This window comes from Amblyomma americanum, chromosome 2 (assembly GCF_052857255.1).
Source record: "Amblyomma americanum isolate KBUSLIRL-KWMA chromosome 2, ASM5285725v1, whole genome shotgun sequence".
Lineage (NCBI taxonomy): Eukaryota > Metazoa > Arthropoda > Arachnida > Ixodida > Ixodidae > Amblyomma > Amblyomma americanum.
The window spans coordinates 150088061-150115208 of record NC_135498.1 but is presented as its reverse complement, the minus strand read 5'-3'; the positions used below and the strand labels follow the sequence as shown (position 1 = coordinate 150115208).

The window sequence follows — 27148 nt, the reverse complement described above, 5'->3', positions numbered from 1 at the left end:
TGTGCTGATTCTTACGGATGTGATAGGCCTCTGAAACCTCTCTGATTAGCTGATTGGGATGTCGAAACAAGATTTTGGTTTGATCAAGCAAAGGCTTGCAGCCACTGCATTTCGAACAGTGTTTAGCGAGATTAGATGAAGGCGACTTATTCAAGGAGAAAAAATGCTCTTGCAGGCGCACATTAAGGCAGCGGAAGGTTTGACCGATATATGTCCGGCCACAAGAGAAGGGTATGTAATGCACCACTGCTTTTGCACATCTGACATATCGGTTCCCGTGGTTCACCGTGCACCGCTTCCTTTTATCACGTACGCCGCTGCTAGAGCGCGCAGTAACCTTCGCACAAACACTACTAACTTTTTGAGGGGCAGAGAAGAGAACACTAACTCCAGATCTGTTACCCACGTTTTTTAGTTGATGAGTAAACCAATGAACATAAGGAATAACTGCAATATTTTTCTTTTTCTCCTCCTCTGAACCCGTACGAAGTGACCTATTGAAATCTTTTACTTTTTGAGCACCTTGCTAGAAGCAAGAAACAACACATCCTGTGGGAACCTAGCCAATCTTACTTTGTTCACTTGCTCACAGAAGCTTTCTTTCATTTTGTGAAGGCACGACTTGAGCAAAGACCATCCTAAGTAGCCGACAACCCTACCGCACTTCACAATTTTTGAATGACTTGACTCAAAAGTTAAGAGAGGTTTCACTGACCTCAGAGAATACATCCAGTCCACATGATCCTGCAAAAACTGAAGTTTTATGTCAAGAAACCGCAGGCAATCATTAGTAGGATTTTCGAAGTTAAACTGCAGCTCACACCCATATTCTTTAAAAAATCTTAATAATGTCCACCGCCCTCCTGTCATGTCTGTCAACAAACACCAGATAGTCATCGACATACCTGAAAATCCTTTTTGCGAGACCACCCAGATTCTTTTCAATATAAGCGCCAACCCGAGACAAGGAGATATCACTGAGGACAGGAGCTACTTTGGATCTGATACAAACGCCGGTCTTTTGAAGAAACAAATGCCCATTCCAGTCAACAAAAGTAGAAGCCAGATAAAACGATAGCACTTCTAAAAACGAAGGAACCGAAATACCACAGGCATTGGCAAAGCATTTGTAGCACCCTCTCTTGGGCGGCGCCGACAACCCGGCTAGCGCGCGCCACTCTGCGAAGGGAATAAAGACGGTCGTGGCTCGTGGCTCGTGCAGCCACGGCTGGCAGTTCTGTTCTTATGTCGGCTCGTAGCAGTGGTCCCGTTTCCTTCACTCCTGAGGCGTTAAGCCTACATTTGTGACCTAGGACGAGAAATGACCGATCCCGCAACATCCACGCAGCAGGATTCGCGTCCGCAGGACGTCTCGTTGCTGCAGGTTCGCCTTCCACCTTTCTTGCCCCAGAACCCGCAAGTTTGGTTCCACCAGGTTAAGGCGCAATTTTGCCTAGCCCGCATCACGTCGGAGACGACGCGCTACTACCATGTTGCCTCAAGCCTGCCTCCTGGCGTTGCCGGTGAGCTCTCCGACGTTCTCTCCGCCCCCATGGCTGCTACACCATATCAGCACCTGAAAACCAAGGTGCTGGAGAGATTTATGCCGTCGGACCGCATCCGCCTCCAGCAGCTCCTTACCGGGGAAGACCTTGGCGACCGACGCCCCTCCCAGCTTCTGCGCCGCATGCAACAGCTTCTCGGGGAGCGCGACATGCCCAACCACTCAGCGTTGCTTCGAGAGCTCTTCCTCCAACGCCTTCCCCAGCCCCATCCTTGCTCGCCTGAGCCCTTGTGGTGCGATGTTCCAACGGACTTTCCTCGCCCTTTTGTTCCGGCTTCACTACGTCGCCCTATCTTCCATTCTCTCCATGACATATGCCATCCAGGCATTCGGGCTACTCAGCGCTATGTTTGGCCCGGAATCAATGCTGATGTGCGTGCTTGGATGCGCCGGTGCCTACCCTGTCAGTCGACCAAGATATGTCGACATACCATGACACCTTCCCAAGCCTTTCTACCCCCTGGCCGTCGTTTCGACCATGTTCATCTAGACATCGTGGGCCCTCTACCCATCTCTCGAGGCTACCGCTATATCTTGACCATAGTCGACCGCTTCACTCGCTGGCCGGAGGCAGTCCCCATTCCTAACATCACCGCAGAGACTGTTTCGCGCGCCTTCATTTCTGTGTGGGTATCTCGATTTGGTTGTCCTGGCACTGTGACAACCGACCGTGGACGCCAGTTTCAGTCCTCCGTGTTTGCTTCCCTTAATAATATTCTCGGCGCCAGGCATTGCCGTACCACTGCATATCACCCGTGTGCTAACGGCATGGTGGAACGCCTTCACCGCAATTGAAGGCTGCCCTCGCTGCCCGCCTCAATTGCGCCTCCTGGGTCGACTCCTTGCCCCTTGTGCTGCTTGTTCTAAGGGCCGTCATCCGGGAAGACTTGCAGTGCTCAGCTGCAGAGCTCGTGTATGGAAGTGCTTTGCGCCTTCCAGGCGACTTCTTTACATCCCAGCAGCTTCCAGCCCAGCCCCAAGAATTCCTCCAACGCCTGCTGGACTGCGTTAAAGAGCTCCAGCCTTCTCCCCCACGTCCATCCCGCCACCATACCATTTTCGTACACCCCGACCTGGCCACTTCAACCCACGTTTTTGTGCGCCGCGACGCTGTCCGAGCTCCACTCACACCGGCTTACGACGGACCTTTCCGCGTTCTCCGCCGCACCCCAAAAACCGCTACCATCCTCCAAAACGGCCGCGAAGAGACCGTCAGTCTTGACCGCCTTAAACCCGCTTACATGGAGACCGCCCTGGAACGACTCCCAGCGCCGCCTGACCTAGTGCTCGAGTGCCATCGCCGGCCCTCCGTCCGTTTCGACTTCCAGTCTAGGCGGGGGGCCCTGTAGCACCCTCTCTTGGGCGGCGCCGACAACCCGGCTAGCGCGCGCCACCCTGCGAAGAGAATAAAGACGGCACCTGGTCGTGGCTCGTGCAGCCACGGCTGGCAGTTCTGTTCTGGTGTCGGCTCGTAGCAGTGGTCTCGTTTCCTTCGCTCATGAGGCGTTAAGCCTACACATTGTTCCTCATTACGCTCGGTAATGCAATCACTAACAAATTTCATCACGTTGTCATGTGGCAGCGAGTAGAAGAGGTCCTTAACATTATACTGATAGCAGACGCTCCTTTAGGATTGTGATTCCTAAGGTAGTCCACAACACCCAAATAATTCGGCGTCTGATATGGGTCCTCTAAGGTAAGACTTTTTAGGTACTTTTGTGGGAAGCAAGAAACGGCATAATGTCAAGTCGACCGCTCAATGACAATAGCACAGAAGGGTATGTCGTTCTTAAGAGTTTCGGCTGAAAAGAAGACTTCGAGCCTTAGGCCATCAGCTTTTTTACGCTAGAGCGCAAGTTCTCTAAGTTTAAACGCGACTAAAGTTCCAGAGCCTGTTCCTTTACCTTTGTAGCTTTGGCTTTAACAGGTATAAAATTTGCTTCCGTTGCCAAATCGGCCTTTCTCGTAAACAAGTGCTCGGGTGCAGCCTAAAACTCATAAGGACGACATACCCTTCCCTGCTATTGTCACTGAGCGGTCGACTTGGCAACATGACGTTTCATGCTGCCTACAAAAGCCCAAAAGGTTTTACTTTAGCGGACCCATATCAGACACCGAATTCTTTGGCTGTTGTGGACTACCTAAAGGAATCACAAGCCTAAAGTAGCGTCTGCATTCAGTATTGATGTTACAGACCTCTTCTACTCGTTGCCACATGACACTCTGATGAAATTTGTTGGTGATTGCATTACCGACGGTAATGATGAAAAATGCTTTTTCAATGCCTGTGTTATTTCAGTTCCTTCGTTTTTAGAAGCGTTATTGTTTTATCTGGCTTCTACCTTTGTTGACTGGAATGGGCATTTGTTTCTCCAAAAGACCGGCGTTTGTATCGAATCCAAAGTAGCTCCCGTTCTCAGTGATATTTTCTTGTGTTGAGTTGACTCTTATATTGAAAAGAATCTGAGCGGTCTTGCAAAAAAGTTTTTCAGGTATGTTGATGACTATCTGGTGTTTGTTGACAGACATGAATTTACCATGAGGGTGGTGGCCATTAAGATTTTTAAAGGATATGGGTGTGGACTGCAGTTTACGGTTACCTTCGAAGAGCATACTAATGATTGCCTGCTGTTTCTTGACATACAACTTCAGTTTTTGCAGGATCATGTGTGCTGGATGTATTTTCCGAGGTCAGTGAAACCTCATAAATTTTAAGTCAAGTCATTCAAAAACTGTGAAGTGCGGTATTCTTGTCGCCTGCTTAGGATCTTGTTTGCTCAACTCGTGCCTTCACAAAATGAAAGAAAGCTTCTGTGAGCAAGTGAACAGAGTAAGATTGGCTGGGTTTCAAGAGGATGTGTTGTTTCTACCTTCTAGCAAGGTGCTCAAACAAGAAAAAGATTTCAATAGGTCACTTTTTACAGGTTCAGAGGAGGAGAAAAAGTAAAAAAATATTCCAGTTATTCCTTAAGTTCCTCGGTTTTCTTATCAACTAAAAAACGTGGGTAACAGATCTGGTGTTAGTGTTCTCTTCTCTGCCCCTAAAAAAAGTTAGTAGTGCTTGTGCGAAGGTTGCTGCGCGCTCTGGAAGCGGCGCAGGTGATAAAAGGAAGCGGTTCACAGTGAACCACGGGAACTGCTATGGCAGATGTGCAAAAGGAGTGGTGTATTACATTCCCTTCTCTTGTGGCCAGACCTATATCGGTCAAACGGGCCGCTGCCTTAATGTTCGCCTGCAAGAGCATTTTTTGTCCTTGAAAAAGTCGCCTTCATCTAATCTCGCTAAACACTTTTCGAAATGCAGTGGTTGCAACCCTTTGCTTTATAAAACCAAAATTTTGTTTCGACACCCTAATCATCTAACCAGGTAGGTTTCAGAGGCCTATCACATCCGTAAGAATCAGCACACGTGTATTGCGGACCCCGTGGTGGTTCTGCGTGAAAGAAGTTTTTTATCTCGACGCACCTGCATGAGCACTTATCTTGATGCGCCTGCGTGAAGGTTTTTGTTTTGTTTGCGGTGTTTTTTCTCTTTTTGTGTGTTTCTTGAATAAACGCCCAGTTGCGAGTAAGCGCTTGCGTTGTTGGTCTTCCTTGTCCCTTGTCCTGATTGCGCTTTATATATTTTTACAAGATGCAATACCAACTAGCTCAAATGTCGATTCTGTCTCCATAAACTGATTTTCGAAACCTGAGTACGCATGCCTAAAACATCGCAATTCATTCTCGTTTTCGCAGTTTCTTTTGTGTGGTCCGCAGTTGAGGCATTGTTTCGTACAGGCAGACATATGTAATTGTTTGAAACTAAATTGGTTAAGCATCTTGTTTCTTCGTACTGAAAAGCCATGTGCGGGAATGGCTTTCATGTTCTGCTACTGATATTAAAGTCGTTGGTTCGATCCCGGCTTAGGTGGCCGCGTGTTAAAGAAAGCGAAAAACGAAAAATCCCGCACAATGTGCGATGTCAGCGGACTTTAATAGAAATATATTAATTCCACGCGCGCCACTAAGGCTTCCTTGAGAGCCCCTGTGTATCGTTGTGGCATTAAACCCAACAGTTTACAATTTGTTTCCTGGTTTAATTTGAAACGTGCTGTGCTTGATTGCCTTCTCAACATCTTGTGCAATTCTTCTCTTGGCTTATTTGACGCGGAAATGTTATCCGTGAGTCAAAGGTTACTGTTGTTGTGTCGAACTCTTCCCATTCTAAACCTATAATATATGCATATCTGTTATTAATTTCGAGTGAGAATCTCTTCAAAGGTTATATGAGCTTTTCTGGTATTTTTTTTTTCAGATCGACATTACAACACTGCTCCTGACACCATGAGAATTTTCTTCAGCATATTAGGACTAAAGTTCTCGCGCTCTGGTTGCGTAATGCCTGCGGGTCTTGTGACGTTTCATTTCAGGTAAATTTTTGTTTTGGGCTGTTATATAGTTCGCAATTTTCTGCTTAATCTGAACGATGTTATGAGCATGGATCTTTATTTGAAAAGAGCGTGAGAGCAGGGCCTAGTTGGCCCTCCAAAATTCTAATCACGTGCTCTACACTTTGGGGCACGAACACGGAACAAGTGGCAGCGAAATACAGAACGCATGATAATTGGTTACTACATCACGAAGCTTTTCCATTTTGTGCAGAGAGCGACGAGTGCCTGGATTTTGTAAGCCAAGGCACGGAGAGAAATCAAGAATAGTAAAAAAATAAGAGATTACAAGAAATTTGAAAAGATAGTGAAACAAATCAGAACAGAACGAAAATGCTAACGATGAAAGCATTCGGAAAAAAGATGAATCACATACTTCAACATATTCACTCCAACAGCTTCAGTAATTCCAGTTAGCTACCTGAAAGTTGCAAGAAAACTGTGCTTACAAACGTGTTGACCCGCCATATCTAGTTGTGAAGGCTTCGATCATCTCTTTTTCTGCTTAGGTTTTTTAAAGGCTGCAACTGAGGACTTCTCAAAGAAAGTCCTGAAGATTTCGCAACGATAGCAATGCACCGCTGTCTTCTCGGGTGGTTAAATTAGTCCATGTTTATTGTCGTGCGCCCATGACCTAAAATACACTCAGCTACCTATTTGACCTACACAGCGATACCCGCAGGCTAGTGGTATGCAGTAGACAAATTGTGCGTTGCATTCGACGAAGAGATTTTTTTGCTTGATGGGGCAGCTCAGAAAAAGGCCTCGCCAGCATTGCTCAATTTTGCGTTGTCCTGGAAGTTTTTTCGGTGCTGTGAACAGGACCGGTATATCATGTGCACTTGCGATTTTCTTGAGGCAATGGGATACTCTGTGTACATAGGGGAGGACCACTGCCTTCATCTTTTTCTTTGTTTGCCCATTTTCTGTCTGCTTCTTGCCTGTCACTGCTTCTAGGACCTTGTCTGCAGTTCAATGAAAGAATATTTTAAGGTATCTGCTTTGTTTTAGCCGAGCAACTGGTCGTTCACGCCGGACCCAACCTTGCGCCCGCACGATTTCATTATCGTCATGTAATCAAGGAATACGCGATGCATTCTTTTATTTGCTTTGAATGACCAGAATCATATATAAGCATTCCTGTATCAATATTCCTCGTGTACGCCCAGCAAGTGTGGTTCCTGCTTTTATTTATTTTAATGCTTAGAAGCCTGGTTATCGAGTGCTTCATCAAGTCAGAGGTGAAGTTTAGCCTTTTGAACACTGTTTTAAACGCATTAGGGACCATGCTGGCACCAATATACGTTTATTGTGAACAGAAAAAAACAAGAAATTGCCTACAAAGCGAAAATGTGCGACCAACCCGAAAATTTGAAATGTTAGTAATCAGCCACCCATTCCTGTTTGCCATCTACAGGTCTGGCAGAACTGGCGCACGACAATAATCTATGCATATTCAGGTGCACTGCATGAATAGCTTACCTTTATGCTGCGCAAACACTCAATCAAGATACATCTACAGTAGGTTCATAAATGCACTTATGAACTGAGTGCAAAGCACTCGATAGCCTTCTCAACAGCTGACATGGCTGTGAGGTTTGGAATAATGTAAAATACGTTCGTTCTGCATGTCAATCGAAAGGGCCGTTAACGGACGGCTTTCTTTAAGGAATCGCAGCACGTTTTCTAATCCTTAAACCACGCCGCGAGTGCCTCTGCGAAAACCTTGCCACACATCTTTGCCACATGTTTTTGTCCCCAATAAGAAATCACAAGAGATAGCCTTCATCGTGGGTCTACCGCGTAGAACTGTGTAAGACTAAGGTATTCCTTTGAATCTACCTTCTCCACCAGGACGTTCATACCTGACCTTGTACATAGGTTTGCTTGGTCCTTACTCGCGCCTTTTAGTTTTTAGTTTCCGGGCTGACTTCATCAAAATTCTCGTAAATCGCTTCTCTTGCCTTCAGTAAATACTGCTGCTTAGTCAAGATGACGAAGCCTCCCGACTAATCGGAAAAATGAAGCATGACTGAAAGATAAAGCTTAAGAGGGATGTCTCTGAGGAATACAGTTGTCCTTGATTGTACACCCTCCTTCATGGGGTTTGCATCACCGCCCTGCACCACCTACGCCTTCATGAATCAGAAAGAGATCCTCAAAGCCTTAACGATTGAATCTACCGGAGCCTAGACGTGTGTCTAGGCTCCGGCAGATAGAGACTGTAAGATAGAGAAATAAAATTGCTGAATGAATCGCGCGCATTGTGGGATGTCACTGTCAGATAGATAACTAGAATTGCTGAATGAATCGGGTGAATTGAGGTACGTATCATGTTGTTCGACGTGTTTCCTTCGCTAGCACTTTGCTTGCTTTGGGTTGTGTTTTACTGTGTTTTATTCACTATTAAATTTTTCCTTCCTGTGTTTTTACATTTTCATGTTAAGATACCTCTTTATAACTTTTCTTTTAACCACGTGGCATGTGCCTTTCTCTCTATATGAAAATGAAAAACATTCGTGACGCAGTAAACATTTGTCAGCTCGCGCTTTGTGTCAAAGCCGTTTGTTCGCCTTCGAGCCGTACAATGTAAAGCGTAATGGAAGAATCACGTTTTACGAAAGCTTCCCGTTATCTTTATTGTTTCCTCCGTTACCGTGGCCACTCTTCCTAATATTAGAGGTGCGATAATCTTGCTTTATGTGCAAATCGCAGCAAAAATCTTATACTACTTTAGTCTTTAATTCCATTTGGAAGAGAGCTCCTCTTCTGCTTTCTCCGTGCTATAGGCCGTACTCAGTTTTATCCTTCAGTTTCCTTTGTTTTTTGTCATTTTCATAGTTCTGCTAGATCTAGTCGACCTATGGTCATCGACAAGTTCACCCATGGTGCGTCTTGACAAAACAGTCTGTTTCTTAGGAGTGCTTGGCAGTAGGTTGGCTGGATACCCTGTCTTCAATTTGATTTGTGCAGTAGGTAGTTATAGTCTCTCAACAGCAATCCGTAGGCATGTAAAATTGCAAGCAATTAAACAATTTCTAGTCTTTGCCCTGCCCTGTTAACTTCATCGGAAGCGATACTTGCCCAAGATATCTTTCCTGCAAGTGGGTGAAGAAATCTTCAGCTTCCTGAGTCTGCTTCACTGACCTGTCGCAGGTTCACGGTAACTAGCGTTACCGTGAGTAACGCTATAACCAAGTGGTGCTTTGTTTCATATCGAGGAAGCGCCAATACGGCACGCGAAGCGCGTTGCACTCAGCAGAAGGTCGTTTTTGTTTAGAATCCTGCAAATGCGAGCGATGGCCTTCGCATAGTACGGCTCATTAATACAGGTTGCAGAGGTTGGACTGGTTGCCACGGTTACGCTGTGGAAATTAGCAGCATTCCTTTAGTTCAGTTTATAAGAAATATTACAGCAATTTTTATTTCGATAGCTTTAGATATCGAACCGCTTCTATATAAGAAGACGAGCTAAGAACTCACTACGCGCTGCAAGGAAGAAATGGAACTTATTATAGAGGCGGCGTGCACAATAACTAGGACCATTCTGCAACCAATACTGGCATTTCCATTCTGCGTACAGAAAATATACCTATAATAAAGTGCAAAATGAAGACCCCGTAAGTGCGATGCATTATAGAAAGATTGTGTAACACGAGTTAGAGCGCGATGCTGATATGAAAAACGTGCTGGAGTAAACATAATTAAAACTATGGAGTTTCTCCGATATCAACGTAGATCGCTATTCTTTTCTGTTTTCGCAGAGGCAACCAATTAACTTCCGCAGCGCTAGTTGTCTGCAGCTGTAAAATAATCAATTATTTTTCATCAACATTCGGAAAAGCGCCGCGCCAATAGTTTCACGAGTATTTTGGTGGAGCTGTACATTATAGCATTTACTGATTAGAAGATTGCCGCTGTATTCTTCAGGAAATTTGAAACGTTACAGTCTTCCAATGCTTCTGTCATGAGGAGCACGTTCGGATAAGGTAGTTAACTGACCGTAGATTGCTTCCACTGCCGACGCGTTGGGCAGGTCCTCCGTGTAGCCCAAAGTGTACCGCACCTTGCCGTGCTTGCGCAGGGCCACCTCGCGAGGCTCTCCTACCAGCCAGCTGGATTTGCGTAGCATAGCTCCGAAGGCCGCGTGCAAGTTCTCCACCATGCTGCGTGCCTTCTCGATGACACCATTGGCGATCACTACAGAAAAGGCACAACAACGTAAGACGTCGTATCTAAGTGAATGCTAATGAATCATATGCCTACACTGCAAGCACTAGCTTGCAGCTTCGATTTCCTTGAGCTTAAGCGGCCTCTGATCAGCTTTAAAAAAGATTGAAGCAAACAGGGCTAACTTTGACAAATTGTGGCAGACTTAGTTCTCTGATTCAAAATGACAAAGCAATTAGTCCAAGTCCTCGGTCTTATGAAAGGTTTATTGCTCTGCGGCTCAGCTTGTAATCATTATATTTTTAGAAGACTGCTAGCAGCTTAGTATTAGCGCAACTTTTTTATTTATTTGCTGACTTTTGCATGTTGCAGCCTCCCATGAGGGTGCTGAAGGAGGAGGAAAAACGCACAGGCGATCTTGCGATATGATGTGCCAAATCTCCGTGTGCATTGTTTGTTGTACATTTTTATTTTAATCCAATCGCCTTCCTATTGCATCCTTGAATTTGATTTCGCTGTCGCTTTTTCGTTCAGCTGCAGCGTGGGTAACGTGGGGGCGGTGAAGATGGTGTCTGCATTTTTACCGTTGGGTGGCAAGAAGTGCGCCGATCGGAGGGCCATCCCAATGACGTTTACTGGAGTCTAATAGAGTCAGCCTTGCGGCTGCCCCGGCCGCTTTATTCCAGTAAATCTCCTAATCTCATCTTCCTGTTTGCTACTCCTAGTTGCGTGTTGTTTTTCACGGTCTCGGCTATGTTATAATAGCCAATCACCCTTTACCCATTCTGCCTATTACATGCCCCTCATAACTCAATGTCCTTTTTTATATTAATTTCAAGCTGAGTCCAAATCCGTGCTACTCCCTTTTCCGCCTCTTCACAAAGGTGCGAAAACAGACAGTGCAACGCGATTATTTTAGTTTACGGGACCCGTTCGCGACCGTGCTCATTCTGTTGGGAACTTCTTGTTAAATGTGGTGACGGTCTCAGCGCTGCGGCTCACAACAACCGTGCTCACCGATTTCCTTGTAATGCTGCATAACAGCCACGTCCATGGACGCCAGCGTCAGGGAAGCGCACGTCTCGTCACATTTTTTGTCGCAGGACATGTTAGAACCGCTCACGTACTTGAACAGTCCGTACAAGAGCCTCCACGCCAGAATGTGCCGCAGGCCGCGCTTTCCAATGTTCATAGATGCTGCCATGTCGACAGCTACGTTGAATGCGTTCGATCGCACTTTAATGCGTTCCATGGGGCCATACATGCCATCCGTGTGGTTCTTAAAGGCTGCCACCCATTCATCTGTCAGAAAATAAAAAGTAATAAAGCGCTGGTAATTATGAATGGTGCAGATACAATTTTGACTCTCAGGTCCAGGTTTCTTTGGTCTGCAAGAAACCGAGCTACGCATAAGATGTTCTACTTGTACTATGTGAGGAGGAGCTTGTCTTTTGTGAGCCTACTTCTCCTTTCAGACAACAGCAGCAGTTGTTAGGAGCGTTTTCCGACCTTCGATTTGTGACGGGCTGCATTCCTTTTCAGGAGATATCAGAGTGACGTCAGCATCTTTTTGGAGATGGCTAGGCTTTCCAGTTTCACTATGTCGGCCGTGTTCTCGTCAGCCGTGCAGCAGCAGAGGTTACGATATTCTGAACCAAATACTCGAAGCCACTTCATACAATTTTTGCACCTCAAGCCGAAACTGAACTAATAAAACTCTTAAACAAGAATTGTTAGGGTTCTCACGTTGTTAAGGCGAGTAGACGTGCGAAAGCATGTGTTCTGCCTCATTGCCTCAATATTTTGCATTGCTGGGTCGTCGGCAAGCCTGGCGACAATATTACTCAGGTTAAGTTCTGATCAAGGTCAAGCTGATTTGATCTGTTCGTGCCGCAGACGGAAGTACAAGAAGACGACGACGTGCAATGCACAGCGCGAGAGTGTGTTGCAGTTTAACAAGAGGCGTGATCGGCTGTGGCGATAGCATAGTGCTCTCGTGCAGTGGCCAGCGGAGCTAATCTGTTCGCGCCGCAGCGGGTTCGGACCGAAGTCGTTGCAAGGTTTTATTTTATTTCTTTACAGGGAGTCAAAATCAAAGCTTCAGCAATAGCCCAGATTTTGCAACTGTGGTAGTGAAGTAGAGGTTTCGCTCTAAATGAGACATCGAGGATGGATCTGTGTGACGTTATGTCTTATATATTTAAATGCTGCAAAAATTCCGCTGTGGGTATGATTGTAAATATATGAAAGCGAGTAGAACATTATGGCAGGTTTGTCACGTGACGAAAGCATGCAGTCTGAGCATTTACGCTCAACGTTACACCTGGCGCGCACTGGTTGATAGCCATGGTTGACAAAATAGCAGCGACTTCACAAGAGCTATTCTGGATTTTATCTGCACCCTACTGAGCTGCTGCTCGTTTCTGGAGCAGTGAATGCACCCTTTTTACAGAACATATGGTCCGATCATGATGCTCTTGGAATCTCTGCTTCGGAGATCTTCAGTATAGTAGCAAAGCGCAAGGTAAACCACAATATCTCACATTTTGTATGGATTCCCTGTTGTGATTCTCTGTGATTATAAGGGTCAACTATTGACTCAGGGAGTGTATGAGCTATAGCCATTGAGAAAAATGGGACCTTTTATTACTAACCTGAAGAGGCTACGTTCCTCATCAGATTTCCCAGGTCGTTTATTCGGGAGTAAACGTAGTCACTTTCCTTCATCCGGCGGTCCAGAATCTCTTGCGCTATCAAAACAATAAATAAATTTGCGACGGCACTTAAGAAACTTCGGTATGAGTAATGCGAAACAGTTTCACTCCTATTAAAATTCTATTCTAGGTATATTGAAAATTTCTTTTAATTCTAATTCAATTATATATTCTTCTTGTATTCTAATTGTATTCCAACTGTATTATTTCTTCGGAGTCGGTGCAGTTGTAAGTACTGTGAAGAAGATGATGACCCAGACAAAGCAGACGACTCGTGAAAACGAAGAAGAGGGCCCTGCGCGTCAGCCGTATTTCTATCGCAACGTGTATCTGTGCCCGACCTGGTTGCCCTCGGATTGTTCTCGCCGCTGCTCCCTTCCTCTCAGCTCTTCTAAATAAACCCCCGCCTTACATTTGGTGGAGGAGCCGGGTAACAGCCCTGGAATTGCGCAACCGTACTCTCCCGCAACCTGCGATGCCTCACGACGTTCAACATCAAGCCGTGCAAGTGGGCCCAGCTGTTACCTGTGCCGGCTCCCTTCGCCAACGGGACCCGGCCATCTTCAGTGGGACCGATGAGCAGGATGTCGAAGATTGGATCACGTCTTACGAGAGGGTGAGCCTTCACAACAAATGGGACGATGCCACCAAAATAAATAACGTAATTTTCTATCTCACTGGCGCGGCTAACCTGTGGTATCGGAACCACAAGGTGGACATCCGCACCTGGTTTGCTTTCAAGACAACCTTCTCCGAAGTGTTTGGTCGTCCTGCTGTTCGGAAACTCCGCGCCGAACAACGCTTGCGTGAACGGTCTCAGCAGGTCGGCAAAAGCTTTACCAGTTACATAGAAGACATCATTGATTTATGCAAGCGTGTCAACTTCAACATGTCAGAAGCTGACAAGATTAAACACATTTTGAAGGGTGTTGTTGACGACGACGCATTTCAGATGCTGGTAGCGCGCGACTTGCGCACCGTTGCTGAAGTCGTCACCCTCTGCCAAAGCTTCGAGGAGCTGCGGAAGCAGAGGCTCCTGACTCGACAGCACCCTCGACAGGTTGAGTCGCTTGCTGAACTGACACCAGCACCTGACACCTCATCGCTGCTGCAACAAATCGAAGGCTTTGTTCGGGAAGAAGCGGCGCGTCAGCTTTCTCTTCTGCCGAACTCTACAGGGCAAGCTCCAGATTTGGCTCCGGCCCTTCGACACGCCATCGAAGAGCAGGTTGCTGAGGCTCTTCCACCCGCCCATCCGCCACCACCTGTCGCCGCTCCACTGACATATGCCGACGTTGTCGCCCAGACGCCACCCCCTATGGCCGCTCCGCGGACATACGCGGACGTCGTCGCCAGACCTCGACCGCCTACCTATGCTTTGCCTCCAACACCTGTGCGAGCGGTGGCTTCTTCTCTTCGGCCGGCTCCGCGAGTCAGCAATCCCTGGCGCACCATTGACAACCGGCCTATCTGCTACAATTGCGGCTTGCCTGGTCATGTGGCCCGGCTTTGCCGCCGCTGTCTCCCAGTCTACGCGCCACCTCCTCCAGCTCCCGCGTACTAGCCTTTCACGAGTCAGTACTCTGGATCTGCTGAGCCGCCGTCTAGTCGTCCTTTTTCTCCTGACCGTTCAGCCCTTTCTAGACGCCGTTCACCTTCACCGAGGCGCCGCTCCGTTTCTCCTATGCGACGTCGCCCCAATCTCTCTCAGGAGGAAAACTAGGTGGCGCAGTTCCTGAGGCGAGAACTGCGTCCCAGTCGAACTTTCCAAGGCCTCACATATCCCCTGCTAATCTTATCGAAATTTCTGTCGAGGGCATTACTGTCTTGGCCCTTGTGGACACCGGCGCTACGATTTCTGTTATGGACGAAAAGTTTTGTAGTTAGTTGAAGAAGGTAAAGACGCCAATTGCTGGACTGTCGCTGCGTACGGCCAGCGCTGAGCACATCAAGCCGCCCGCAGCGTGTACCGCTCGAGCTGTGATTCAAGACTCCCTCTACAGGATAGAATTCGTCGTGCCGCCTCCCTGTTCCAATCTTGTTATTCCGGGCTGGGATTTCCTTTCCGCCCATGAAGCTATCATCGATTGTGCTCGAGCGGAAGTCGGGTTCTCTTCTCTGCTCAATCCTTTTCTGAACGCTACTCCTCCTGTTGCCTGTGTTAAAGCCCTCGCCGCCGAAGACATCGACATTCCCCCGTGCTCTTCCGTTCCTGTACACTTGTCTTGCGACTCTATTGGTGACGACACTGTCCTCTTTACTCCAGCCCATACTTTTCTGCACCGCAAGTGTCTCCTGCCATACGCCGTACTGTGTCCGCTGGCCTTTCGATACTTTTGGTTTCCAACCCGTTTTCCTGCCTTACAGCTCTGCGCATTGGTGAATGCCTCGGCAGTGTGCAGCCCATCGCATCTCCGCTCATCCGTGTGTCTGTGCCCGACCTGGTTGCCCTCGGGTTGTTCTCGCTGCTGCTCCCTTCCTGCCAGCTCTTTTAAATAAACCCCCGCCTTACAGTACTAGTTCTAGCATTACTGGTCAAATTTTCGCTTTTTTCCACTTTTTATGACATCAAACCGTCCGTCTAATCACGAGTTTCATAACGTTATCATTTTTTCGGTGACGCCGGTTTTTTTTTTTTTTGTCGATGAGCGATCTAATGCTGTCATGTTAAAAAACAACAGAACACTAGTCGGGGAGACTCAGCACACAGAAAGAGAACTATTGCTGAATAAGAACTATAGCTTCAGCAAACATGTTCTAAGCTATGTGCTGGTATTAGTATAAATATAAAGATGCCGTGAGAACGATGTGCTTTGTTCACCGTTCAGTATCGATTTTTATATAATTCCGCAAAGTTGTGGCGGAAAGCCTAATCGCCTGATGAACATAGCGGTCGACCTTGGTATTCACTATATATGCTGTTTGTTTAGCCAGAGACTGACTGAGAGCTATGAGCGACCTTTTGCTAATTTTACACTCTTTGTGGTGCTTATTGCGGAAACCTAATAACTTTACCGCTCTGGGACAACCTGATCACTACTAATAGTAAAAAATTTCGTCGACACAGCCATCGCCAGAGGATTATAGAAAAGTGCTTTTGCGAAGAAATTTAATTCCTATCTATGGCGCGTTGCTTGCCATCTACTGGCGTGCTATCTGATTCGCACACTATAAATTATGCGGTATGTATCTATTCATCAATTTCCAGTTTTTTTTCAAAAATAACGATGAAATTTACTTTTTAGCCAATACTGCCCTCCTTTACCTTCTGACTGGCAGTTCATGTGTTCAGTTGCTGACCAACAGTAGCGAACTATCTCTTGTCACGTGATTCACGACTTCGGACTCTTGGGCTTGTCGTCAGGCCTCATGTTGAAGAAAGGTGACTGAGAGCTCTTTAGCTTAAGCGAGATGCCATTGGTCGAAATTTTAATGTATTGAGCAGGCAACTCTCAGCTCTCTGCCAAAAGGGAAGTTGTTTTGATCTGAAGACCCACCGCGGTGGCTTAGTGGTTAGGGCGCTCGGCTACTGATCCGGAGTTCCCGGGTTCGAACCCGACCGCGGCTGCTGCGTTTTTATGGAGGCAGAACGCAAAGACCCCCGTGTGCTGTTTGATGTCAGCGCACGTTAATGATCCCCAGGTGGTCGAAATTATTCCATAGCCCTCCACTACGGCACCTCTTCTTCCTTTCTTCTTTCACTACCTCCTGTATCCCTTCCCTTACGGCGCTGTTCAGATGTCCTACGATATATGAGACAGATACTGCGCCATTTTCTTTGCCCAAAGAACCAATTATTATTATTATCATTATTCGAACTGAAGAAATGAATTAACACGTATATTTTGCTCAACGTTTTAGAAAACAAGGACAAAGGTAATAAAAGACATAGGAGGAGTTAGACACTTCCTCCTCAGTAATGAAGTGCTGAGTCACGCTTCATGTCTTTGGCAGCACAAGGAGCTCAATTTAAGCGGCAGTGGGGCCTATAAATTGCTGTTAACAGGCCAAAAACCGAATATGTATGTCTTACTGTAGTGGTTCTAAGTGCATTAATTTATGATCTAGCAATTAATCTGTATAGCTCGACCTGAATGTCACAATTAGCTTGCAATAGCGCCCGCAATGTCCGCGGGATTTCTGAGAAAAAAAGCCGGTACATCAATGGAGTTGCGCAGTCAATGCGGTTTCGTTAGAATCACTACTGCAGCTGCAACAAAATGTGAAGCGGCTTCTAGTGAATGATTATGGAGATATTTGTTGCGTGAGACACTGTGAACATGTACCCTTCGCCCAGCTGCGACAATGTTGATTTTAATTGTCATGCCGAAATGCAGCGGACTGGCAGATACTACGAAGCTGGAAATATGCTCCTATTGTTTCTACAAAGACTCAAACTGGGAAATATTCTCACACATAGACGAAATCGCAAAACATGCGATAAAGTGAAGATATTCGTATCTGCAATTATCGCAACAAAAATAAAGTTATTTCGTTCTCCGCACCCGTACGGTAAGAAGGAAAAGCATAAACGCATTGCTTGACAGGCGCAGCTCATAGATGTCGTGGCGCACAAACCCAAGATTCAAAATAATTTTAACGTCATAGCGTTCAAGGGTCCGTTCACCAGAATATACGGTCGACGTCGGCGTTGCGAGCGAGAAATCACGGGCATGGCTCTCGCAGGCGGTACCCAGAGGGGATACCAAGAGGCAGGTGGCCCACCTAGGTCACCTCACCTAGGTGGAAGGTGGCAGTTAAATTAATGATTGGTCGCTTGGGAACAGGGCCGGATTAAGGAAAATGGGGGCCCCGGGCTAATGCGCATGCAGGCCCCCTTTCCCTATAAAGACACCCCCCCCCCCCCTGTCGCCTGCTACGCTACTGGAAATATGCCACGTTTAATTTTATTTCCACCAAATTAAAAAGAACGAAGTGCGATCAACAGGATTAATATTATTGTTATTATTATAATGAAAACAACTAAACTTGCTTGGAACGCATGCTGTTGTAAGCATCAACACATATGTTCACTTTGTGATTAATCTGCATTCTGTTTTCAGCAAAAGCTAGGCTTTAAGAAAAGTTTAGTGCACTCAAGACCAAAAAAAGCGTAGAAAAGACAACACAGCTCAGATGTCGATCCTTCTAAAGCTAGGAATTGTTTGCATCACTAAGTCGAATCCCGTGACTAGCCGCATGGTTGAATTCAAAACATTCTTTATTAAACTTCAAGCATCATACTGCAGTAATCGTTCTACACGTTACTCTGTAAATATGCAATAAATATATGAAATAGCTAAGGTAGTACAAACACCATAAATTGCACTAGAATACAGATGAAAATTACCAACTGTAGTTACAATACATTATTTGAAAATATTTTCGTTAAAGGTAAGACAAGCAAGGACAACACCAAATAAACGTGGCAGTATCAAAAACAACAAAAATAAAGTTTCTTATAAGCACGCTAAATATCACAAGAAGAACAAACAAGAGACAAAAAACGTAGATTTGCATATCTTGAATTACATTGCTCAGCGTTTCATTGGCAACGTGGAGGCTGGGAGGCGACACAACGAACTTAATGGAACTATTCATGTATAGCGCCAACAGTCCTCTTTTGAAATGGCATCTCTCGCGCCTCCGCTTTGGCGAGATCAGATATAGTCTGTTCGAAGGATAGATCGTGAAGGAGGTCACATTCAATGGAAATGATAGCAAGCGGTTTCACCTTGTCGTCAAGGAGCCTCGAAGGAAGGCGATTTTTTATCAGCGACAACTTGGAAAACGATCGTTCGGTCTCACAGTTTGCCACAGATTTGCCTAAGTACATTCGTGAAGCAATAGACAGGTTCAGAAACACATCAATAAGCTTTCTTTACTGCAGCAACTTCATTATTCTCAGGGTACTCGTTGCCTGGCACGCAGAGTTGTGCAGTAAGTTCACAAACTGAACGTTTTCAGCAGAAAATACTGGCTCCAAATCATTTTTGCAGATTTTCACCAGCTTCTCAGTCGGAACGACAACACCGTAAATGCGACCGAGAAGAATCCAAAAACAAATAAATAACAGGGTGTCAAACACGTGTACCACGATGGAAAGACGGGCGAGTTGGTGATACATACGTAAGCGAAAGTAGCGCAAAAGGCGAGGACAACCAGGGAAGAAAACAACAGGACCAGCGCTAACTCAAAACTGAAGGTTTATTCACAGGAAGCAAGGAATATAAACAGGGCAAACAAGCAAGATATCAAAGCAAACAGACGTGTAGCTACGTGAAATCGATGAAACGAACCTCACTGTCATGCAGGCAAACCGACGGGCTGCTAACGCACAATCTAGTTTTTACCTTCATGCAAAAAAAGCCTCCTTAATCTCCCTGGTTAACTGTGCTGGGTAACTGTACAATACATCACTGTGATGAAAAGTAGGGAAGCAAGATTTGTAGTCTCTAACATGATCGACTAGGTTAGTAGATTTATTAGCCTCCAAGGTACTAGCATCCTCAGTCCAGACATGTTGGCCAGACGGGTAGTTGTATTAACACGTGCCTAACACGTGCCTAAAAGATTATGGAGGATTTTTACATGAAGAAAAAAAACTAGATTGTACGTTAGCAGCAGGTCGGTATGCCTGCATGACAGTGAGGTTCGTTTCCTCGATTCCACGTAGCTACACGTCTGTTTGATTTGCTATCTTGTTTGCCCTCTTTATATTCCTTGCTTCCTGTGAATAAACCTTCAGCTGTGAGTTAGCGTTGGTCCTGTTGTTTTGTTTTCTTGTTGTACTGGTCTTTTGCGCTAATTTCGCTTAAGTAAACGTGTGCCACCACTTTTATAAAAAAAATGCATATTCAATTTCATAGCGTACAATACACGGGGTGCCTATGCATTCACTCCTGCTTATTTCGGTGTGTAATGCCCCCACGAGCTCACCCACCGCCGTTTCTTTGCTCCTTTATGACCTGTTTCTTGCAGTATTGCTTCACATTTGTTTGCTTTTAGTTTTCTTCTTCACCGCGGGCTTTAAAATATAATGATATGTGCAAACCCGTGCCATCTTTTAACGTGCGATTATGGTCTACGTAGACGCTCATTAATACATCTGCCAGTTTGACCAATGTATGACTTCCAGCACGTCAGCGGATCTGATATACGACGTCTATTAAAATCTTCACTAAAGGCTTTGAATGTTTTTTTTTCGGAAATCCTGCTTCCTTTTACTTTGCGTGATCTGTTTTCCGGCAAAAGGAAGAAAGTTTTGGGACGGAAAAAATCACAGGTACTTCGTACTTCGATCGATCGCTCTCACATGTATCAAATTATGCGCTCCGTTATGAATACAAGAAATCACAATTGACCTAATGTTCTTTTTGGCAACTTCACCTTGCGTGCTGTTTCGATTCCAGTCTTTTTTCACATTTCGCAGCAATGCATCTGCTACTGAGCATATATTCAAAGTCAGACAGCCAGCTTGTTCCAGGTTCCGAAACTGGCCTTGAAACCTCTCCTGCGCTTTATGACAACATGACTCTTTTATGGATCCTTCAAGGCATATTTCAGCAATTGCGCGTTTAACTGCTTATGAGTGGGAGTACCTAGGAGGCAGTAATTCCTACTTAGCATGCGGGGAGTACATCGGGCAAAAGATTTCGTCATTAAGAGTTTGTAGATATCTAAGAATTGCAGCTACTGCCTCCAGTGAGCTCAGAAGTCAAACAAATAGCACGTAGTTTAAAACTGGCGAGAGCGGCTTGCACAGTTTATAATTAAGTTGAGTGTGCCTGTTCTTTAAAATACTTTAAAAATCTTCAACATATCTCCAATACTAAATCTTTGTAGCTGTGAAAAACTTCTCTGTGTCAAAAAGCTTCCGTCGCCAAAAGCCCCGCAGGAAAAATATTGCACAACGTTGTAGCAATGGGAAGTCCAAAATAAATTCTCTTCTTCCGCAGAAATAACTGATTATGGATGGAGACAACTGTGAAATACAAGTAATGCCCAAAAAGTGCCATGAAGCTATCTACAGAAATGCCAGCGGCGTTCTGGAAATGAATGGTCCCTGGTCCCTTTCCTTTAATTGCAAAACATAACAGCAGTGAACAACTCACTCTGCGGAATTGGATAAGAGTTTTGTGAGTGGCTGTGGTTTTCTCCGACTTTTTCTCTGAGCAAACAGATACCGCCAAGACAAATAAAGTAGAATATCCGAAAAAGCATGTAAACCCGTTTGTGACGTGTGCGGTGGGTGTCTTATATCAGATGCTCACACTTTGTGAAAACTGGCAGATGTACTAATGAACGTCCAAGTAGACAATAATCGCACGTTAAGAAACAGCACGGGTTCTCACATACCACATCATGGTAAAGGCGGCAGTGAAGAAAAAGGAAGGAAAATTAAACTGTTCAGGAAGGCTGCAATAAACAGATATTAAAAACGATCAAAGAAACGACAGCGCGTGAGCTTGTCGAGGCATTACACATAGGCAGGAGTGGGAGTGAATGTGTAGCAACTGCCTCGATTGCTCTCTGTAAAGAATCTATATGCACTTTTTGAATAGATGCGGTGATAGACGTGTTCGGCCGGTCATTATTTAACGGAACGACTGAACACGTGTGACGGACAGGACGGAAAAGAAGAACACGAAAACATGCGCAACGCATTTGGCTGTGATCCTCTCTTCCATCCTGTCTGTTAGCGCTGTTCAGTCGTTTCCATGCACATGTACCAACCGACCGACAATGCCCTCTTCTTGAATGACCTATTTGTTGTTTGCGTCCATCTCGCCCACATGTACGGTGTCCTATTCTCGCCCTCGCCCCCTCTTTCGCTATGTGTTCAATCACGTTCGCTGTGAATAAAAAGTTGCAAGTAATGCCTGTCTCGTCTCCCTTTCTGCTGTGCTCTGTGTTTTGAGCTTTGTCTTTCTGTGGCAACTAGTTCCCCAGCGTGTGCAGCTGTAAAGCTACGCGCCACTGCCCTGCGATGACAGGTGCTGCCACTGGTGGGGCTTGTGAGAGCCACGTTGCTCTTTCCGAAACACCAGTGCCGCCGGACAGACAAATGAGAAATAAGGAAGTGGGGGATCTTAGTATTACAGCAATAAAATAGCTTTGCTTTTAGCGCGTCAGTGTCTCTCTGCGCACACATAGTCACTGCAAGATGACAATATTTAATGACTCACTTTTGTTGGTGTAGCCTTGAATACTGAGACTGAGCTGATCAATGGTGTCACTGCTTATTCCGTACTCTCGCAGGTGCAGCGAAATGCACGGCACATGGCAGTCCATATCCGAGCGAAAAGCCTTGCTGTCCTCGTAGTAATCAGGGTATTCGTCAGGGTCTTCCTCTCGGTCATCTTGCAGCAGTAACTAGAAACGCATTGCAGAAGAAATACATCTATACCCTAAAAGGACACAAAGACTGTAGCTACTGCATGATTTTTTGCGCTGGCTGGGATAGTAAATACTACAAATAAAAATTGCACTCTGAAAGCGCTAAAATGCCTTTCGAGTTGAAACGTGAAGTAACACCCAAAACATTTGCTACGAATAAGGTTTAGTATTGAAGCTATGGGCTTTTCCAAGCTCGTCGGATTCAATTTACTCTGTTTCCGACAACGCATTGAATTTATTTTAATATATTCTTGGCGAGATTAGCAAATCAGGTGTGTTGAGCATTCATACTCTTGGCAAACATCGCACAAGTCTGAATTTCGTACTCTTTGTGTTTGCGACTAGTAGTTACAAGGAACTTAATTTAAGCGGTTAAGTAGACCGCTGTCTTCTGGATCAGGCGCGTGGATGCGCATGAGGCATGTGCAAGTGACACGGGTATGATAAGAAGCAAATGCGCAAGAGCACCAGCAAATGAAATTCACAAACTCCTCCTCTTCTCCTACTCGCTCTATTGGTACCATGTGAATTGATACATTGCATACAGACGCCATACAATTTCTGCTTCGCAGTTTTGCACTTCTACCGTTCCTCAAACTTCTCGCCTGTTATCATTAGTAACCTTAGGTTTATGACCATTCGAGACACATCGTTCGCAGTTTGTGAACGCGGAGTTTGCATTGTGTCTTCTTTATGACTATACGCAACCAAAGTCAAGGAAGTGGTCTAGTATGGATATCACCCTGGAAAAGTGTTAAAAGTGACTTCAGCATTGCCGACTTTGCATTGAATTTGTTGCACTGGCAGAGTCTCTAAGATTTCAAAAAAGTGCACTGAATGTAAAATAGATTCTGCGAAATTATATGGCAATGACATTGGTACTACAAAACGATCCTAAAAGTTGTTAGCCAGGTTGTTGCCGGTAGAGTTATTGGCAAACAGGGTGAGTAAATATACAAGTTTTCCTCTATGGCTTGCAATATCGCTTCTAAAGACCATCCAGGCATGTCCTTTAGAAAATGAGAGTCCGATGTAAGTGTGAGCCACGTCACGTTCAGCCAGTTGCCGTTTGGCGAGGTGGCCCAGTAAATTAATGTAGCTGTTTCAACTGCTGTGTAGTTTTTCCTGTTTTACTTTAAATTCAACAATTTCATTACTTATTTTTGCCATTCAAAGCCGCTTTTCTTAATCAAAGTTATATTATTTTAATTGCTTTGACGGTTCATGCAGTTTATCTGTTCTGTTTTTACGAACAGTACCCGAGCTTTCTACTGCTCATCTCTACTGCTGATGTCTTATTTTGCTTTTACAGCAACTAAAGGCAGCAGAAGCTTGTGGAAGGCTCGCGGTGTCCTTTTTGACACCTGGATGTGTAGGTTTACAGTCTGCCCGAAGGCGTTTTTTCTTACACATCGTGTTTGTATTCGTGCTTTACGCTAAACATAATTGTCACGAAATCGACGCCACGCTGCAGCGATGCCGAAGACTATAGTCCCGGGAGGATAAGAGCACAGCACCACGTTGTTTTAGCTATTGAGGGAGTGGTTTGCACCCACAGTGAAACATTTGAATTTCATGAGCGGGGTTTCATGGACGTTTGTACGGCGAGATAAAAGAGCCGCTAAGTGCTATACGATGAGTGTTATGGTGCCAGCGATACACAGGAAATAAAAAAGCCAGCCGTCAATTAACACTTTCTAGTGGAACACTTGCAGAGCTTTCACAGTGCAGTTCCTACCAGGCGCCGTACCTATACTACAAAAAAAAAAGAATTTGCGTGCAGGTCCGATATAAATACGAGCCGGTGTGTGCTATGAAACACCGAAGAGCACACATGACTAACGGGCAGAACTAGAGCGTTAACTGTTTTATGCAAGGCTGTCCCTGTAGAGGCAGAACTTATTACGGCGTGCGTGTGAAGAAGGAAGGTAAGCCGCGTTTTCGAAGCCTATCCCGGCCGCCCATATGGCGTGCGCTTCAATTCGCGAGCAACGATCGCCGCGCGCCCTCTTCCAACTTTACATAATCTTCAATACGCTCCGGGCCCCCGAGATGACAACTTCCAGTGGATATAAGCAGTGCACTGGTTTAACTAGCTCAGATCCTTCTTCCCGATGCATTCTGCGATAACACCAGACCGCCAAAACAATTTTGGTGGAAAGCGGCAGCGCGAAGCAACAAGGACGAAAGAGAAACACGGGAACACAGGTCAGCGCCTGTCCTTGTGTTCCCGTGTCTCTCTTTCGTCGTTGTTGCTTCGCGGTGCCGCTTTCCATGATGATTCATCAACTAGCCCCCACCAAGACATCAACAGTTTTGGTGCGTTGCCCTCGTGAACAGTAACATCATCTGCGGTCTCGAGGTTTCGCACCTTGTGAGCATGCAAGCTTCGAAGCGCAATAAGGTACTCATGATGCCACCTTTTCCCAAAGGTTAGCCATTACCCGCTGCTTGGAACGAGCTTCGTTTTTATTCGGCTCCTCAGAGCTTTCCGGAGTGGATAGGTGATGCCATTCCAGCAAAAAAATGAACAGAGCTGACACTCCTGGCTGATTAGGTCTGGAGCAGACGAATGTGATGGGCCACATTATTGGAAAAAGGCCAACGATGGGATTATTGGAAACTAGCATCTAACTCCTTCGTGGATTTCTGCACTGGAAAGCCCGGTGGCTGCTGACGAAGCTGGGTCGACAGTTACTGCATGGTAGGGTTGGAACAGAGACAGGGGTCATGCTGCCGTATACTGTGAATGCGGGCATGTTACATCTCTCGTAACGAGATATCAAAAAATGTCGACAAAGGTGAATCTCGTGCAGCCAGCTTTATTTCGTGTTCATGCTCCTGTCGTTCTTCTTCACCCACTTGCCAATGCAGGTGGACCCCATGAAGCAGCCATGTTGATGTGCTGCCCACGCAAGAGAACTTGGAAAAACATCACAGCACCAAAGGCGAATCTTCAAATTTCTTGATGTCGTGCAGAAACTGCATGGTTTTAACTCTTTACCGTCACATTACCAACTAACCTATTCAGACTCATGGTTTCTTCTGCACTAGCCGCGCAAGTACTATTGTGCCTCAATTAGCTCATGCCACTGCATTTCAAAACTGATTTTTGATTTTGCCACTAAAGGCTGGAATGGCCTTCCACCTCACAAGGCTTACTAACCTCTTTTCCTTTGTGCTGGTCACTGCAGAAATCCACCCAGTAAATGATGATGTTCCTCCACTGAATAAAGTGATTCCCCCAAGGCAAAGAATATTTGTAATAAGGGAGTAATTACTCATTAACATCCACCCAAGTGCAGCCATAAGACCACAAAAAAGAGCTACCAAGCTTTCCTTTGTAGCCGTTTGGCTGTGCTTGGATGCTAATGGTTGATTACTTCTTATTAGTAACTTATAAACTCATCAAGTTTCTACCTGGCACTTCATGTCAAAGCTGACCATTCAAGTATTTTCATTCAGTACTGTTTAGATATACTAAATATTAAAATAAATTGTTCTAATGAAGTGCTTAGTCGCTCTCTTATTCGTAAGAACTTTCCTCACAATCTATTTTAAGTAATATTGGGGCAGATTTACACAATAGTCTTGTCGAACGGTATACAGTTGCATTTACGCTAACTTGCACACTGTGCACAAGCTAGGTCTAGCCAGTTCAACCTGTGCACTCAGAAGCTAAGCATGCATTATTCTGCCTATCTGTGTGAGATTTTTCTTGGTTTTCTCTCTTATCGTTTCTTCAGCTAAGCAACACACCGCCTTCATAACTTGGCTCATCAAAACAGGGTTTAGTGAGAATGCTACGAACGCATGTTTTTGCATGTGACTTTTATATATTCATGATGGTGTTAACAGGGCCGTTGGTTCAACTTGAACACAAAAACCGTCAACTTCATGCTGCAGCGAAGAGACACCAGTAAAGACAAAAGCCATCAATGCTTTTCTGTTTTTTTAGGCATTCTTCGGCCTAACATAAAATTGGTCTTTCCACATTTATGATGCCTATCGATGCCTCAATTAATTTCTTTCTTTGAAAACGAGACTGGCAGTGAAGTATTTATATTTTGCTGAAGATGTTGATAGTCCGCAACTAATAGCGCACTCTAAAATTCAACGTGTTGAGTGGTATAAACATAAGTTGACTGTGCGCCATGCTCACTTGTGCTGACTAGATTGGGAACTGGTCACCTGCACATTCAATGAGTCTACATTTTTCTAATGAGTTAAAATAACTCTTAAACGGTCCTTTAATTTTGTATCAGAGAACACATGCATATATGCCTGTCACATACTTAATGGCTCAATTTTTATTTCATTTTAGTGTGCAACTTCATAGATCTCATGCTGGAAATTCAATTTTACAAATTATGCTTGAGATGTTGGTGTTTGCTCGGGTTAATCAGATTATAGGGTCATCGTATCCTGTTTCTCTGACCCCAGAAAGTATTCTTTGCCAGCCTAAGCCAGAAGCCATTACAATCTAAAGAGTCTAAATTGGTTCTTGCATTTACTCCACCTGTAACCCAGTTTACTGACTCCGTATCTATTTATGTTTATAGTAATAAGAAAGACATGTGCAGACTTTTATGCAATAGGAAGGGATCCACTTTGTTTAGCAATCACAGCGACATTTGAGAATGCTTTGGAGTAGCACAGAGTATATGCCAGCTTAGTTTGAACACGGCAACATTGACAAGGCCTTCAGCAGAACTTCCCATACTTGTTTTCAACGCTGTTGTCTGACTTGTGCAACGGCAATATGAGCTAATGAAGGATTGCTAAAGGACTGCCTGATGGCCCGCTGTCGCTGTGCTGAACAAAGCCTTGCACTATAGCCAAGTGATGCACGTCTAAGGCCCTTTGCAGCC

The 27148-nt window shown here is 45.3% G+C and overlaps 1 protein-coding gene across 1 annotated transcript in view; it reads right to left on the bottom strand.

Annotated features, from left to right (window-relative positions):
- Positions 1-6407: 6407 nt before the first annotated feature.
- The window catches only part of LOC144120145 (neprilysin-1-like), a 114247-nt gene continuing 93506 nt past the window's right edge, over positions 6408-27148 (bottom strand). Inside the window, exons 6-10 of the mRNA XM_077652580.1 lie at positions 22067-22253; positions 12819-12914; positions 11182-11466; positions 9997-10194; positions 6408-6415 (exon numbers count right to left, since the gene is read on the bottom strand). Coding sequence (XP_077508706.1) covers positions 6408-6415; positions 9997-10194; positions 11182-11466; positions 12819-12914; positions 22067-22253 — 774 coding nt within the window. The remainder of the gene's footprint in view (positions 6416-9996; positions 10195-11181; positions 11467-12818; positions 12915-22066; positions 22254-27148) is intronic.